Genomic DNA, 17,652 nt, shown 5'->3' with positions numbered 1-17,652 from the left:
CAAGTTTATGATCAGCTCTGATTGCATCACACGATCATTGCTAAAACAGCCACCAAGGACACTATGTGGTCAGACCTGGGTTATTTGAGCCAGGGAGTGGGTGTGAGGAGTTGGGAAGGGCTGTACTGAATCATCAGAGTATGAAAATGGAGATAGTTTTTTTTTTTTTTTTCAACGTTTATTTATTTTTGGGACAGAGAGAGACAGAGCATGAACGGGGGAGGGGCAGTGAGAGAAGGAGACACAGAATCGGAAACAGGCTCCAGGCTCCGAGCCATCAGCCCAGAGCCTGACGCGGGGCTCGAACTCACGGACTGCGAGATCGTGACCTGGCTGAAGTCGGACGCTTAACCGACTGCGCCACCCAGGCGCCCCTGGAGATAGTTTTTGAAATGAAAAGGTGATTCTGCTACCCAAAGGAGGGTAAGTGGGCTGGCAGAAATGACAGATGTCCACTATGATCATTGTTGAGATTGTGATACATGTTGCCAAATTTGTGTTCAGGCTGTGTAGCAGCGTTTACTCCCAGTGGCAGAATGTGGAATGCTTGTGCAGTGGGGGTAAGTATGGAAAATTGATTGGTGCTGCTATACCTGGACCAAGAGCTTTCTATCTTCTGTATCTCTACAAATAAGCACCATAAGGTTTTCACTAATGGATTTCTTAAATACAAATAAAGCAACCAGGAAATCATGCACCTTTAAGGAAACTAACACTGAGAACAATCTTCATGAAACTAATTGAAGGTTGTTGTCCTGCATTGAAACCTGTATGTCACTGGTCAACACTTGACATCCTAAGCTTTAGTACTTGTCTAGAACATCTTCTCAAACTTTAATGTGTAAATAGATAGCCAAGAATCTTGTCAAAATGCAGATTCCAATTCACTAGGTCTGTATTGGGGCCTAATATTCTTTTTTTTTTTTTAATGTTTATTTATTCTTGAGACAGAGACAGAGCATGAACAGGGGAGGGGCAGAGAGAGAGGGATACACAGAACCCAAAACAGGCTCCAGGCTTTGAGCTGTCAGCACAGAGTCCGATGCGGGGCTCGAACCCACGAACCGTGAGATCATGACCTGAGCCGAAGTTGGATGCCCAGGCGCCCCCTAATATTCTTTTAAACAGACTTCCAGGTGATGCTGATGTGCTTTTCTAAATAGCAAGACATAAGATCAGTGGTTCCCAATATTTTAGCAGAACAAAACAAAAAATCAGGACCCCACCCTCCTCAAAATAACAGTTGCACTTTTAGTATCCACGAGTTGAAAAAACACATTGAAAATTACTATATATTCAGAAAAACTTTTACACAAGTTTGTGTTTTTGTAGTCACGACAGCGTCTGCCTACTTTTTGGCACCTTTTGGCAGAACACTAAAGGGCTGAGTGTTAAAATCAATATTTGGTTACGGTTGAGTCCATCTGCCCCTCACCTTTACTTAAATGCACACCAATTTTAGCATCTTCATTGGAATCGAAGGTCAGGAGGATCTTACAGCAGGTATCACATGAGAAGTATTTGAATTCTCAAGATGACTTTTAGTTTGGTTACTTCAGTAGGTTCCAGTGAACAAACCGCAGGCACTAAGTTTTGCAAACTATAGTATTAAGGCTTTTTTTGTGTGGGTAGAGTAGCCTTCTAAGCACTTAATGTCTGTCATTCCATAGTGTTTGAACATGTTATGTGAGTACCCAACAGGACAATATCAAACTAATGAAGAGCCATGAAATTGCCCTGCTCTCTCTCTCCTTTGGCCAAGGATTTCTGTTACATTGTTCTGTGCTGTGATTACTTTCTGAACACATACTGAAGGATATGAACAAAATACTGTATGCAGGACAGGCTTCTAACTTGTGGGTCCTATGGTAAAATAAAAATGTGGGGCTCTTTGTTAAACATATTAAGAATTTCCAGTCCGTAACAGGCAAGCATTAAACCAGGCCTGGGCTGTCTTGAATACAGGTCTCTGCAACCACAGTTTGCACACTCAGGAAGCTAGCCCTGACTGTGTATGTGATTCCTAAACCATTCATAGCCTACACCTTGCTTGATCCACTGTTGATGGCATTGACATTTTGAAAACTGTTTTTCAGTCTGTAAATCTCTTCAATCAGATTTGCAAGGAGAGAATCCTGGCTGAATTCACCATCAATCCACCATACTTTTAAATTTAAAAGAGATTCTAGTTTTTTTCTGCCTGTTCAGATAGATACCTGATGTACATGATATAGAAGTGGCACATTTAAAATTATCACTGTTTTATGTGTGTGTGTTTGTGTGTGCCCAGCAGAATATAATTCAGGAAAATTATTTTTAGGAGCATATTTTCCAGAACAATGTTGTCCCTAAGATTCATAGTTTGGACATGTCTTAAAAGTTTCATTTCCAACTATTGAATTGAGTGACAATCTAACCAGTCATTTGGATAACAGTCTTTAGCTTTCATAAATAGACTAAACACTGCAAAAAGCTGGGTGCTTGAGCCAGCTTATGTAGTATGTGGTTTTTGAAGTATGACTAGTGAGAACAAACTGTGTTTTGGGTACCTCGTTTTTCTCTAAACTTTTAAAAGATTTTAAAATATTCTTTATTATACCTAGGCTGAGGGATGATTTATTACTGATTTTTTAGTATATATATTTGGAGTTTTTCTCCTCATGATAATTTCAGGTTGTAAAGCTGACATTCTGCTTTTAATTCGTCTTTACAAGATGTAAGAATTTGCAAATAGGATTTTTTTCTTGAAAGACTTATGGCATCGCGAATAAAGCTTAAATACAATTCTTTTTTTTTAAGTTTATTTATTTATTTTGAGAGAGAGAGAGAGAGTGAGTGTGCACACACGAGCAGGAGAGTGGCGAAGAGAGAGGGGGAGAGTGAATCCCAAGCAGGCTCTACACTGCCAGCCCAGAGCCCAACGACGTGGGGCTCCATCTCACAAACTGTGATATTGTGACCTGAGATGAAATCAAGAGTCAGACGCTTAACCGACTGAGCCACCCAGGTGCCCCTAAATACAATTCTTAAAGATTATTTTATTTAGTATTATGAATGCTGTGGTAGCAATTTTATAAAGCATAGAAGTAATGTAATCTTAACTTTATTAGTTGAAATTACTTTTTAGTATATGTGCTGCCAAAGCAAGCACAGTTGAAATTACTTTTTAAATTTAATAAATAATTGTAAGCCCCAAAAGATATAATATTCTTCATAAACTATTTAGTAAATTTATTCTTTTTAATATATGTATTAATTTTCAATTTCTTTTCCTTTTTTAAGATTTTAAAATACTAGTTTTATACATAAAGGTAATGGCCTAAACCACCCATTATTTCAGCATCTTACCTTTGTAGGTGACATATAAACATATAAAGTATATGATTTTCCACCCTCAATTTGGATGTAGTATTTGCAACTGCATATTCAGATATTAACAGCTAATCAAAATGACCTCCTTTTTTGTTACACTGATTACATATGGTGGTTACCAAAGTAATCACTTGATCATGCACAAGTCCAAGGGCACCAGAAATGCCACCAAAGTGGGTGTTTTATTAATTGGACTTTCAAAGGCTGAGGCCAGAGTTGAAGCCAAAGAGCAGATCTTGGTTGAATAATGACATTGAAGCCACACTTTGGGGCTTTTCTACTTCATCTGAAAAATTTAAGTCTTCATATAATGTTTAGAATTCTTCTGGATACAGTGCCACTTTCATAAAAAAATAGGAATAAATAGGAATGATCTTTCCATATGGTAAACTTAGGATTTTTACATTATATCTTTTATTATTTGTTGTTTAATGTGTGCTCATTTTTATTTATTTGGTACACTGCTTGGCAGACTTTCTTCAGCTCATTTCTATTTGGATATTCTTCCTATATTTGAGGACAGTGCCTGCATGCCCAAACTTAGTTTGACTTCTTAATTTTTTTCCACTAGAAGAGAAGACAGAGCTTTGTGGCAGCACTTCTGCCTTTAAAGACTCCTCATCACAGTCAGTTAAAACTGAGTGTTGTTGGGGAAAATCCACAGAGTGATTTGTCAGCAGTTCAGATTTGTTATCAGTTGTGTTCTGCCTTACCTCCTTGAGCTGTGGCATGAGCTCTGTGCAGAGAGAATGAATTAAAAATCTTTTAAAATGTTTATTTAATTTTGAGAGAGAGAGAGAGAGAGAGGGCACTAGCTGGGGAGGAGCAGAGAGAGAGGGAGACACAGAATCTGAAGCAGGCTCCATGCTATCAGCTCAAAGGCCGTTGTGGTGGCAAGATTACCACCTGAGCCGAAGTTGGATGCTACACCGACTGAGCCAACCAGGCACCCTGAGAATAAATTTTTTAGGCCTATGTTAGACCATGTTTTCCTCAGACCATTAGCCTTGACTCCAAGTTCCAATTAATTATTTAACTAATTAATAATAAAACACTTATGAAACCCCTTCATCCCCAAACTAGACTATTACTATAGTACAATAACACAATAACATGCTCTCCACTTGTCTTATCCCTCTGTCTCTGAATCAGAGGTCATTACCTGATCCTTGTGGTTTTCATTACACACATATATAGATATCTAAAAGCTTTATTACACACATATATATTGATGCCTAAGCAACACAATGTTCCATTTTCCTTGAGTTTGAATATATTTTGACTCAACATTATGTTTCTAAGAGTCACCATATTGTGACATGCTATAGTTTGTTCATATACAACTGATGAATATTATTTCATTGTATACATTGATTACAGCTTATGCACCCATTCTTCTGTCCATTGGGTTGAGTGCTTGGATTTTTTCCCCATGTTTTTGCTGTTGTAAACAGTGCTGCTGTGAACATTCTTGTATACATCTCCAGGGACATGTAAGAATTTCTTTTGGAATTTTTGGGTTGAGGTTAAGTGAATGTTTAACTTTATAAGATGATGCCAAATTGTTTTCTCAAGTGATTATACCATTTTACACTCCTCCCCTGGTAGTGTATAAACGATCCTATTTATCTATGTTCCTTCTAACATTTGGTTCCATCAGAATTCTTAATTGTTGCCAATTGAATAGTCAAATGCGGTCATGATTTGCATTTCCCTGCCTACTAGTGACTAGTTACTTTTTATAAAAATTAAAATTTTGGAACTTTTACACTTTATTCCAGTCCTAGTTTGGGCTCACCTATGCAAATCTGCTTATATAATCCTTTGTACACTTTTCTTCACATTCTCCTCCTCTAAAACCACTGATCTTTTTTGCACGTTACCTGCCTTGCCTCAAGATGACCCTTATTTCAAACCATACCCTTTTTTCTTTAATAAACCCAATTCCTAACTTGCTTTTTTTCCATGAAAATATGTCCTTGTGAGCGTAAATGAACTTAGGTTATTTCATTTAGCCATTGAGTTCTGATGGATCGCTCATAGCCCGCTGGTCAGAGTATAAACTGGTGCAAGGCATTTAGCAACATATATTAAGAACCTTAAACTTTGTACACTTTGACCTTGTCTAAGAGTCTGTCCTAAACCTTGATTTTATGTCTGGTTGTTGCTGATGGTCAGATAACTTAGAGGGCCACAGATTTATTTGCTTGGGGACAGGGGGACAACTGAGGAAATCTTGCATATATGCCCCTGAGTGGAGAGCAGGGAGACATAGAGAAGACAGTGTAGTCTATGCTCCCCAGCTTAGACCTGGGCACAGGATTGAGAAACCTGGGCAGAGAGCAGCTGCAGGCAGAAGTTGAAATCCTTGCAGAAGGAACTTGATGAAATCGAAGGGCACAAGGCAGTGGGAGGAGCTGGCCATGCCTCACATTTCCATATCAAGCCCCAACTTGGAGATAGAAGGAAACCTTGATTGTTTCATTGATTGTTTCATCCAGCAGTGTCCTGCAGATACTTGGTGGATACTCTGGGGTGGGTAGAGGCAGGGTACAGTGGTTGTCATCTTATTCTAAAACATATGAGAGACTCTTCTTGAGATTCCAAAATATGCTTGGGGAACATTTATAGGTGGCTGACGTCTGTGTTGTCAGGAGAAAGTAAAAGACTAGGGGGAATTTGGGTTCTGTGGTTAATGTAATCTCATTTATAGCTGAGTTTTATTGTGTCCCTGGACCTTTAGTTTGCATGAGAAACATTGAAAAGGTAGAGAAGAGGTTTTTGCCTTAAAATGTTCAGTGTAGTATTTGTTATAGTTGTAAAAAATTGAAACAAAAAACAACCAGAATACTTAGCAATGTTTTATTGCTATATTTGTCATCAAAAAGTATTTATAAAGAGGGGTTCGTGGGTGGCTCAGTTGGTTAAACATTCAACTCTTGATTTCAGCTCAGGTGATGATCTCATGGTTCGTGAGTTCAAGCTCCGCATCGAGCTCTGTGCTGACAGTGCAGAGCCTGCTTAGGATTCTGTCTCTCTGTCTCTCTCTGCCCCTCCAATGCTCTCTCTCTCTCTCAAAAATAAATAAACAAATAAGCTTTGATAAAAGTATTTATAAAGAGCTTGGGAAAATTCTTGTTATGATGTGAAATGAGAAAAATGTAAAATATCAACCATATCAAAAATATATGGGAAAAAAATTGATACATACCAGGTAGTGATTATCCCTAGGTTCTGGGATTATGAGTGATTTATATTTTCTTTGTTTTACGTTTCTGCATTTTATAAATATTTGTCATAAGTTAGCATTATTTGAAAAATAACAGTATTAAAATTATATATATATATATATATATATATACACACACACATATATATATATTCCTTAGTGGGTATTTGTGTATGTATAAGGGTTTTTCTTTTCTCCAGAAACAGCAGTGATTTCTTATTCCATCTGCCATGTTAATTCTCCAGAACACATAATTCAGTGGGACACAGTCGAATTAATGTGAATTAATGTGAATATTTAGAAGGAATCAAAGGCTTCATATTTGGAAGGAAACAAGAGATCTCACCCTCCACCTACTGTTCAATTCCTTTCTACACTCTATTTCTTTCAAGGGCTAGCCCAGCCTCTGCTTAAGTATCTATATGAGGAACAAATTACTGCTTCTGGAGTTGGCTTGCTGGCTGTGAGAAAGTTCTTATTTATTTTGAAGTGAAGTCTATTTCTTTGTAGTTTTCACACATTAGGTATTTTGATCTCTTCCACCCCCATGCCCCAAAGACAAGAAATCCAATTAAATCCTATTATGTCTCTTCCACATGATAGCCTTTTAGCTATTTGAAAACATTTCTTTTGTTCCCTGCAAGTCCCCATTTGTTAATTCATTCATTTGTTCATTGGTTATTTATTGAATGCCCACTGTGTTCTGTGCAAAGTGAAAGGGAATCAGTTAAAAGTACACACTCCCTGACTTCCAGATGCTCACAGTTTTAGGGTCTCAGGTCAGATGCTGAAACTCTGAGATGTGCATGTGGGAGGTTTACTGGGGAGTATCATTGGGAACAACACCTGGGAAAGGTGAGGGAGGAGTTGAGCTGCCAAATAGTTGCAACAGAGAACTCAGTTGCTCTTAAGGGGAGCTCTGGGGCTAGATGACTCTTCAGAGCTATTTCACCATGAGGCAAGGTGGTAAGGCTTTTATATATACTCCCTATTGTCCAGTCATTGGATAGGGATAAATTTCTTCTTGCAGTAAATTAATGGACAGGGACTTATTGGGGAGCTGTCAACCAGTGCTCCCCTCAGCCTGAGAAATGGTGTCTCTCCTGTAGGAGGAGTCTGAGTGGTGCACCACTGTAGAGTACAAGTGGAGAGATAGCTATTCCCCACAATAGAACATAATGAACCAATTATTTGAATAGCTCTGAGTACAAAATGCATGGACACCTAGACAGCATGTAGGCCTGTTGGAGGAGCCAGGACAGGCTTCCCAGGAAGTCAAGGGTATGTATAGCAAGGAGAGTCCTTATGAGCAGCCTTCAGGTGGCAGAATTGACAGTCCTCAATGATTGTTTGGGCTGGAGGTGAGGAGCAAGGAGACACCTAGGTTTCTGGTCTGGACCTCCTTGGTGAACGTTGTGCTCTTTTCCAGAATAGAGAACCTGGGGGAAAGAGAATATGGCAGTCTGGTCTGAAGAAGAAAAAATGGAAATGTGGGGGACAAAGGCAAGGAGTGTCTAGCCTAGCTGTCATTGCTAGCCCTAGAACTTTATAAGCCAAATGTTTCTTTCCCTCTAAGACTTGGCTGTTTGGAATCAGAACTGATCACATGAATATGCTTTCCCTCTTCTCTTACCAACCTGTGGTGTGTTTTCACAGAGCTCCCACCAAAGCTGACTCATAAGAGCTCTTCCTGGAAGTGTGCAGTCCTGAAGACAGGCCAGACAGCTCATGGCCTGGGAATTTTGGAGTGATCAGTAAAGGGTCAGGTGTTGGGGTTCCTGAGGAAATTTGCCAGTGCATCCTGGCTGAGTCTCAGCATTTCTCAGCAGAACTCGTTGAGAAGAAGGAAGAAAACAATATGAAGAGGAAGAAGGAAGAGCTAAGGGAGCGCCTCAGTGCCTTGGACTGCCCTCATGGTCATTAGATCTCTCATATTTTTTCTCTTTTTCACTGCATAGAAATGCTTTGCTCATCTACTGTACCCTGGAGCATTAAAACTTTGTGTTTAATGACTCCTGATTTCTTGTGCCTTTATTTCTGCATCTTTAAAATAGGAATAATCATAGTACTGAGTGCATAAGGTTGTTGGGAGGGGTAATTGAGATAATCTGTGGAAACTGCTTTAAACTAATGCTTAGCATATAGTAGCAGTCAGCATTAGTTCCTGCCTTTGCCGTTACACCTATGTGCTAGCCTGTCTTGAGGCAAGGTGGTCCTGCCAATTCAGGAGCTGAAATCTGTGATTACTTGCTGTCCCTGGATTTTTTTCTTAATGCCCTATCTCATATACACAAAAACCCTTTCCCCAGGAATGCTGAGATTAGTGGTATTCCCTCCCTCTTAAATTACTCACCTGTGTAGTCTGCTGAGCCCAAGTTGGGTTGGGATAAGAGAGGTTGGTTGCTAGTACATTAGGAAAGTGCTATCTTTTGTTTTTCTTATCTTTTTAAGTTCTTTTGGCTTCCAGCCTCTGGAGATCAGCCTAGATTAGTGAATCTCCCCCAGAGATTTTTTTTCTGATTTCCTTCAACCACATGGTAGGGACTGAGCAGGGGACTTTCCAGTGGAGTCTGAAATAGACTAGCTAAGAAATTACTCTTATCTCTGAGCTCCATAGGTGCCCATTCTGACTCAACTCTGTAAGGAACAACTTGAGTGGGAGGAACTCATAATGCTTCCAGTTATGCTTCCTATAATGTTTCTTTCTTTGCCTTTGCTCTTATAACAATTGCTTGTACTACTCATTTGACACTGAGTAATACTCTTTCTTGTGACAGCTCTCTTTTCCTATTAAGAGTTTTACTCCTGTTTCGCTTTTCAGAGTCCAATGCTTTATCTCTCCTCTCCAATTTGTTTGGATGCTCCTTAGTGAAATATTTGTACCTCTGAGAGTATTTTTCAGGATTTTATATCCTTAGATCTTAGAAAAACATTTGATTTTTGTTAAATCCTGTAGCTTGCCCTTGTCCTCAGTATTTTTTTCCCTCTTTCTTATATAGGCCCGGTTGGTTTACACAACATTGGACAGACCTGCTGTCTTAACTCCCTTATTCAGATATTAATTATGAATGTGGGCTTCACCAGGATATTGAAGAGGTAAGGCTGATAAACATGTGTATTTTACATTTTCAAATATTCAATTTTTCACAGTGACTTTAAGTCTTCTTTTGAAAGTTGCCAGAGAAAAGAACTTGTTCTTCACATTCTAGAATACACACTATAATCATCTAAGATGTTTAAAAAGAAATATAGGGGCGCCTGGGTGGCGCAGTCGGTTAAGCGTCCGACTTCAGCCAGGTCACGATCTCGCGGTCCGTGAGTTCGAGCCCCGCGTCGGGCTCTGGGCTGATGGCTCAGAGCCTGGAGCCTGTTTCCGATTCTGTGTCTCCCTCTCTCTCTGACCCTCCCCCGTTCATGCTCTGTCTCTCTCTGTCCCAAAAATAAATAAACGTTGAAAAAAAAATTTTTTTAAAAGAAATATAAATGCCTGTTCCCACCACCAGATGCTTGGTTTCAGATGGTCTGGGGTGGGGCTTAGGCATTAGACTTCCCAGGTGATTGTAAAGTGCAGCCAGGATTGACAGCCACTGATTTGGTTAAAACAGTGTTGGGACTAGACCAAATTCAGAGGAGTAAATCAATGAATAGGTCCTTGAGTCTCTCCATTGAGCCCTCTCAAACAGAAATGAACACACACAAAGTGTATATATGTATGTATAAATATTTACATATGTATGTACTTTATCACACATTATTTTAAAAGATGTTTATTTACTAATTAATTTTGACAGAGAGCGTGAGCAGGGTAGGGGCAGAGAGAGAGAGGGTGAGAGAGAGAATCCCAAGCAGCGTGGAGCCAAATGCAGGGCTCAAACTCACGAACTGTGACATCATGACCTGAGCCAAAATCAAGAGTTGGACACGTAACCAACTGAGCCACCCCAGGCCCCCTGTAATTGGTTTTTTAATAAGGTTTTCTCTTGTCCCTAGACTCTTTTTTTAAAGTTTAAATTCTAGTTAGTTAACATACAGTGTAATATTAGTTTTAGGTATACAATATAGTGATTCAACACTTCCATACAACACCCTGTGCTCATCACAAATACACACCTTAATCCCCTCACTTGTTTCACCCATTCCCCTGTCCCCACCTCCCATCTGGTAACCATCAGTTTGTTCTATGTAGTTAAGAGTCTGTTTCTTAGTTTCCCCTCTCTTTTTCCCCCTATGATTGTTTGTTTTGTTTCTTAAATACCACATATGAGTGAAATCATATGGTATTTGTCTTTGACTGACTTATTTTCACGTAGCATAGTACTCTGTAGCTCCATGTTGTTGCAAATGGCAAGATTTAATTATTTTTTATGGCTGAGTGATATTCCATCCTGTATGTATACCATATCTTCTTTATCCATTCATCAGTCAGACACCAGGGGGGTGTTTCCATAGTTTGGCTATTGTAGTTAATATTGCTATAAATATTGGGGTGTATATATCTCTTTGAATTAGTATTTTTGTATCTTTTGGGTAAATACCTAGTAGTGCAATAGCTGGAAGTTCTTTTTTAACTTTTTTTTAAATGTTTATTTTTGACAGAGAGAGAGAGAGAGAGGGCATGAGCAGGGGAGGGGCAGCGAGAGAGGGCGACACAGAATCTGAAGCAGGCTCCAGGCTCTGAGCTGTTAGCACACAGCCCAACGTGGGGCCCAAACCCACAGACCGTGAGATCATGACCTGAGCCAAAGTCAGACACTCAACTGACTGAGCCACCCAGGCGCCCCTCTTTTGAGGAACCTCCACTGATTTCCACAGTAACTGTGTCAGTTTGCATTTCCACCAATAGTGCAGGAGGGCTCCTCTTTCTCCACATCCTTGCCAATACCTGTTGTGTTGTTGTTGTTGTTGATTTTAGCCATTCTGATAGGTGTGAAGTGATATCTCATAGTTTTGATTTATATTTCCCTGGTGATGAGTGATATTGAGCATTTTTTCATGTGTCTGTTGGCCATATGGATGTCTTCTTTGGAAAAATGTCAATTCATGTCTTCTGCCCATTTTAAAATTGGATTATTTGTTTTTTGGATGTTGAATTTTATAAGTTCTTTATAGGTTTTGGATTCTAACCCTTTATTAGATATGTCATTTGCAAATATCTTTTCCCATTTCATAGAATGCCTTTTAGTTTTGTTGATTGTTTCCTTCACCGTGTGGAAGCTTTTTATTTTGATGAAGTCCCAACAGTTTATTTTTGCTTTTATTTCCTTTGACTCAAGTAGACCTATAGTATGAAGTTGCTATGGCTGATGTGAAAGAGATTACTGCTTGTGTTATCCCCTAGGATTTTAATGGCCTCAGGTCTCACATTTACATTTTTACCATTTTGAATTTATTTTTGTGTGTTGTGTAAGAAAGTGGTCCAGTTTCATTCTTCCACATGTTGGTGTCTAGTTTTCCCAACAGCATTTGTTGAAGAGATTGTCTTTTTTCCATTGGATAGTCTTTCCTGCTTTGTCAAAGATTAATTAACCATATAGTTGTGGGTTTATTTTTGGGTTTTCTACTCTGTTCCACTGATCTGTGTGTCCATTTTTGTGCTATTACCCTATTGTCTTGATCACTACAGCTTTGTAATATAAGTTGAAGTCCAGAATTGTGATGCCTCCAGCTTTGCTTTTCTTTTCCAGGGAAAACTCCAAGAGTTTTCCAGGGTTGCTTTGGATATTCAGAGTCTTTTTGTGGTTACATACAAATTTTAGGATTGTTTGTTTTGGCTCTGTGAAAAATGCTGTTGGTATTTTGATAGGGATTGCATTAAATGTGTATATTGCATTGGGTACTGTAGACATTTTCACAATATTTGTTCTTCCAATCCATGAACATGGAACGTTTTTCCATTTCTTTGTGTTCTTTTCAATTTCTTTTGCCAGTGTTGTATAGCTTTCAGAGTACAGAGTATAGGTCTTGCACCTCTTTGGTGCCTAGGTTTATTCCTAGGTATCTAGGAATCTAGGTGCAATTGTAAATGAGATTGAGTCCTTCATTTCTCTAGTTTTTTTTTAAGTTTATTTATTTATTTTGAGAGAGACAGAGACAGTGTGAGTGGGGGAAGGGGAGAGAGAGAGAGAGAGAGATTGAGAATCCCAAGCAGGCTCCATGCTCTCAGCACAGAGCCTGATGTAGAACTTGAACTCACAAAATCATGAGATCAAGACCCGAGCTGAAACCAAGATTCAGACACTTAACCAACTGAGCCACACAAGCACCCCTGTTTCTCTTTCTTCTGCTTTATTATTGGTGTATAGAAATGCAAAAGATTTCTGTATGTTGATTTTATATCCTGTGACTTTACTGAATTCGTGTATCAGTTCTAGCATTTTTTTTTTGTGGAATCTTCAGGGTTTTCTTTTTTTTTTTTTTTATATATGAAATTTATTGACAAATTGGTTTCCATACAACACCCAGTGCTCATCCCAAAAGGTGCCCTCCTCAATACCCATCACCCACCCTCCCCTCCCTCCCACCCCCCATCAACCCTCAGTTTGTTCTCAGTTTTTTAACAGTCTCTTATGCTTTGGCTGTCTCCCACTCTAACCTCTTTTTTTTTTTTTCCTTCCCCTCCCCCATGGGTTCCTGTTAAGTTTCTCAGGATCCACATAAGAGTGAAACCATATGGTATCTGTCTTTCTCTGTATGGCTTATTTCACTTAGCATCACACTCTCCAGTTCCATCCACGTTGCTACAAAAGGCCATATTTCATTTTTTCTCATTGCCACATAGTATTCCATTGTGTATATATACCACAATTTCTTTATCCATTCATCAGTTGATGGACATTTAGGCTCTTTCCATAATTTGGCTATTGTTGAGAGTGCTGCTATGAACATTGGGGTACAAGTGCCCCTATGCATCAGTACTCCTGTATCCCTTGGGTAAATTCCTAGCAGTGCTATTGCTGGGTCATAGGTTAGGTCTATTTTTAATTTTCTGAGGAACCTCCACACTGCTTTCCAGAGCGGCTGCACCAATTTGCATTCCCACCAACAGTACAGGAGGGTTCCCGTTTCTCCACATCCTCTCCAGCATCTATAGTCTCCTGATTTGTTCATTTTGGCCACTCTGACTGGCGTGAGGTGATACCTGAGTGTGGTTTTGATTTGTATTTCCCTCTTCAGGGTTTTCTATGTAGAGTGTCATATCATCTGCAAATGGTGAACGTTTGAATTCTCCCATGCCACTTTGGATGCCTTTTATTTCTTTGTGTTGTCTGATTGCTATGGCTAGGACTTCCAGTACTACATTGAATAACAGTGGTGAGAGTGGACATCCCTGTGTTGTTCCTGACCTTCTTCCTGACTGAGAGCTTTTCCTCATTGAGGATGATGCTAGCTGTGAGGTTTTCATATATGACCTTTATTATGTTGAAGTATGCTCCCTCTATCCCTACTTTGTTGAGGGTTTTTATCATGAATGGATGTTGTACTTTGTCAAATGCTTTTTCTGCATCTATTGAGAGGATCATATGGTTCTTATCCTTTCTTTTATTAGCGTTATCACAATGATTGATTTGTAAATATTGAATCACCCTTGCAACCCAAGCATAAATCCCACTTGCTCACGGTGAATAATTCTTTTAATGTATTGTTGGATTTCGTTTGCTAGTATTTTATTGAGGTTTGGATTCAGTTTGCTAGTATTTATTTTATTTGTATCCATGTTCATCAGGGTTAATAGCTTGTAGTTTGCTTTTTTTAGTGGTGTTTTGGTGTCACAGTAGTGCTGGCCTCATAGAATGAATTTGGAAGTTTTCCTTCTTTTTCTATTTTCTGGGATCATTTGAGAAGAATAGGTATTAACTCTTCTTTAAATGTTTCATAGAATTCACTTATGAAGCCATCTGATTCTAGATTTTTGTTTCTTGGGAGTTTTTTGATTATTCAATTTCTTTGCAGGTTATTGGTCTGGGGGGAGGACAGAGAAAGAGAAAAAGAGAGAATCCCAAGCAGGCTCCTTGCTGTCAGTGCAGAGCCTGACACAGGGCTCCATCTCATGAACCATGAGATCATGACCTGAGCTGAAATCAAGAGTTGGACATTTAACCTACTGAGCCACCCAGCCACCCCCACCCCCCTTATTTGCCTTTTGTTACAGTCTTTGTTTTATAATCCAGTTTATCTGATACAGGTATTGCCACTCCAGCTTTCTTTTGACATTTATTTGCATGATAAATGTTTCTCCACCCCCTCACTTTCAATCTGCAGGTGTCTTTAGGTCTAAAATGAGTCTCTTGTAGGTAGCTTATAGATTGGTCTTGTTGTTGTTGTTTTTAAATCTATTTTAATATCTTAGGTCTTTTGATTGGGACATTTAGTCCATTTACATTCAAAGTAATTATTGATAGGTATTATTTATTGCCATTTTATTACTTGTTTTGTCATTGTTTCTGGAAGATTTTCTCTGATCTTGTCTTTGTCACCTTGGCCTCTTCTTTCTACTCAAAGAGTTCTCTTTAATATTTCTTGCAGGGCTGGTTTAGTGGTCACAAACTACTTTAGTTTTTGTTTGTTGGGGAAACTCTTTATCTCTCCTTATATTCTGAATGGTAGCCTTGCTGGATAGAGTATTCTTGACTGCAGATTTTTCCCATTCAGCACTTTGAATATATCATGCCCCTCCCTTCTGGCTTGCCAAGTTTATGTTGAAAAATCTCCTTATGAGTTTCCCCTTGTAAGTTAATGACCTCTTTGGTCTTGCTGTTTTTAAGGTTTTTCTTTTTAATCATATTTTGCAAATTTAATTCCAGTATGTCTTGGTATTGGCCCACTTTTGTTTATTTTGATGGGAGTTCTCTGTGCCTCCTGGATATGGATGTCTGCTTCCTTCCCCAGATTAGGGAAGTTTTTAGCTATTTTTCACATACATGTTCTGTCACCCTTTCTCTCTCTTCTTCTGGGACTCCTATAATAAAATGGTATTACATTTGATGGAGTCTTTGAGTTCTATATCTATTCTCATGTTGCATAATTTTGCTTTGTTCAGTTTCATTGCTTTCCTTTACTTTGTCATCTAGGTCATTAATTGTTCCTCTGTTTCTTGCAGCCTGCTGTTCATTGCATCAGACACGTTTCTAATTTCATTTATTGCACTCTTCATCTCTGATTGATTCTTTTTTAACTCTTTTATCTCTGTAATAAGGGTCTCACTGATGTCTGTCATTTTTTTCTCAAGCCTAGTGAATATCCTTATGATTATTGCTTTAAATTCTCCCTCAGGCATGTTACTTATATCTGTTTCACTTAGATCTCTGGCTGTGGCCTTATCTTGTTCTTTCATTTGGGATAAATTCCTCTGTCTTCCAATTGTGTCTAAATCTCTGCCTACTTCTCTGTGATAGAAAAGCCAGTTGTGTCTCCTCTTCCTGAAAGTAATGTCCTAATGAAGAGATGCATGTAGTGACCAGGGCCTACCACTTCAGGGAGTGTCTCTAGTGTATGCTGCATGCCACCTGCTGTTGTGTTTCAGCTGCTCTGTCTTTCAGGCCAGTTGTCTGAAAAGACTCTCCTTGCCTGCTATGGGCAATGTTATTCCCTGAATGTTGAGTTTTAGCTAGTTATGCTCTGGTCTGCTTGTGAAGTGAAGCCTGTCACCAACTGCACTGGAACTGAGTCCTGCAGGACTCTCTGGTCAAGAGGTGTGGTGTGGGCAGAAGTTTGTGCTGGTCTTCTGGAGGAGGGGCCCACCACATTGGGACTGAGGCAAGAATGACTGAAAAGAGTTGTGTTACTGGAGCATGGGGGTGTGGGGCATGGTGTATGCAAGTTAGGCAGCTAGTGTTGGTGCTGTGCTGCCCCCCATAGGTGGTTCTGTATTTCTGCTGAGGAGTGGGGGAGGGAAATGGCACAAGCTGGTCCTTTACTCCCAGAGAAGTGTTCCTGTGAATGCTGCCTCTCGGAGATGCTCTCTGAGAATGAATAATCACCCCAGTGTGTGCCCTAGGTGCTATTTATTTATTTATTAGTATATGAAATTTATTGTCAAATTGGTTTCCATACAACACCCAGTGCTCATCCCAAAAGATACCCTCTTCAATACCCATCACCTACCCTACCCTCCCTCCCACCCCCCACCCCCCCCCCCCCATCACCATCAGTTTGTTCTCAGTTTTTAAGAGTCTCTTATGCTTTGGCTCTCTCCCACTCTAACTTCTTTTTTTTTTTTTCCTTCCCCTTCCCCATGGGTTTCTGTTAAGTTTCTCAGGATCCACATAAGAGTGAAAACATATGGTATCTGTCTTTCTCTGTATGGCTTATTTCACTTAGCATCACACTCTCCAGTTCCATCCATGTTGCTACAAAGGGCCAGATTACATTCTCTCTCATTGCCACAAAGTATTCCATTGTGTATATAAACCACAATTTCTTTATCCATTCATCAGTTGATGGACATTTAGGCTCTTTCCATAATTTGGCTATTGTTGAGAGTGCTGCTATAAACATTGGGGTACAAGTGCCCCTATGCATCAGTACCCCTGTATCCGTTGGGTAAATTCCTAGCAGTGCTATTGCTGGGTCATAGGTTAGGTCTATTTTTAATTTTTTGAGGAACCTCCACACTGTTTTCCAGAGTGGCTGCACCAATTTGCATTCCCACCAACAGTGCAAGAGGGTTCCCGTTTCTCCACATCCTCTCCAGCAACTATAGTCTCCTGATTTGTTCATTTTGGCCACTCTGACTGGCGTGAGGTGATATCTGAGTGTGGTTTTGATTTGTATTTCCCTGATGAGGAGCGACGTTGAGCATCTTTTCATGTGCCTGTTGGCCATCCGGATGTCTTCTTTAGAGAAGTGTCTATTCATGTTTTCTGCCCATTTCTTCACTGGATTATTTGTTTTTATGGGTGTGGAGTTTGGTGAGTTCTTTATAGATTTTGGGTACTAGCCCTTTGTCCCATATGTCATTTGCAAATATCTTTTCCCATTCCGTTGGTTGCCTTTTAGTTTTGTTGGTTGTTTCCTTTGCTGTGCAGAAGCTTTTTATTTTCATGAGGTGCCAA

The 17,652-nt window shown here is 39.5% G+C and overlaps 1 protein-coding gene across 2 annotated transcripts in view; it reads left to right on the top strand.

The window, feature by feature from the left end:
• Positions 1-324: 324 nt before the first annotated feature.
• Positions 325-17,652, top strand: part of USP18 (ubiquitin specific peptidase 18) — a 59,988-nt gene continuing 42,660 nt past the window's right edge. The window contains exons 1-3 of one of the 2 annotated variants that reach the window (XM_047067198.1): positions 325-423; positions 8,431-8,517; positions 9,601-9,697. In XM_047067198.1, the coding sequence (XP_046923154.1) occupies positions 8,460-8,517; positions 9,601-9,697 (155 nt within the window). In that variant the 5' untranslated portion in view covers positions 325-423; positions 8,431-8,459. Of the gene's footprint in view, positions 424-8,261; positions 8,518-9,600; positions 9,698-17,652 lie in introns of those variants that run through there. The other variant, XM_047067197.1, reaches the window with a different exon arrangement.

This window comes from Lynx rufus, unplaced genomic scaffold (assembly GCF_022079265.1).
Source record: "Lynx rufus isolate CCGP_SWC_20201006 ecotype Redwood Valley unplaced genomic scaffold, mLynRuf1.p SCAF_7, whole genome shotgun sequence".
NCBI lineage: Eukaryota > Metazoa > Chordata > Mammalia > Carnivora > Felidae > Lynx > Lynx rufus.
The sequence above is the reverse complement of the archived record's forward strand: the minus strand, read 5'-3'. Positions and strand labels throughout refer to the sequence as shown.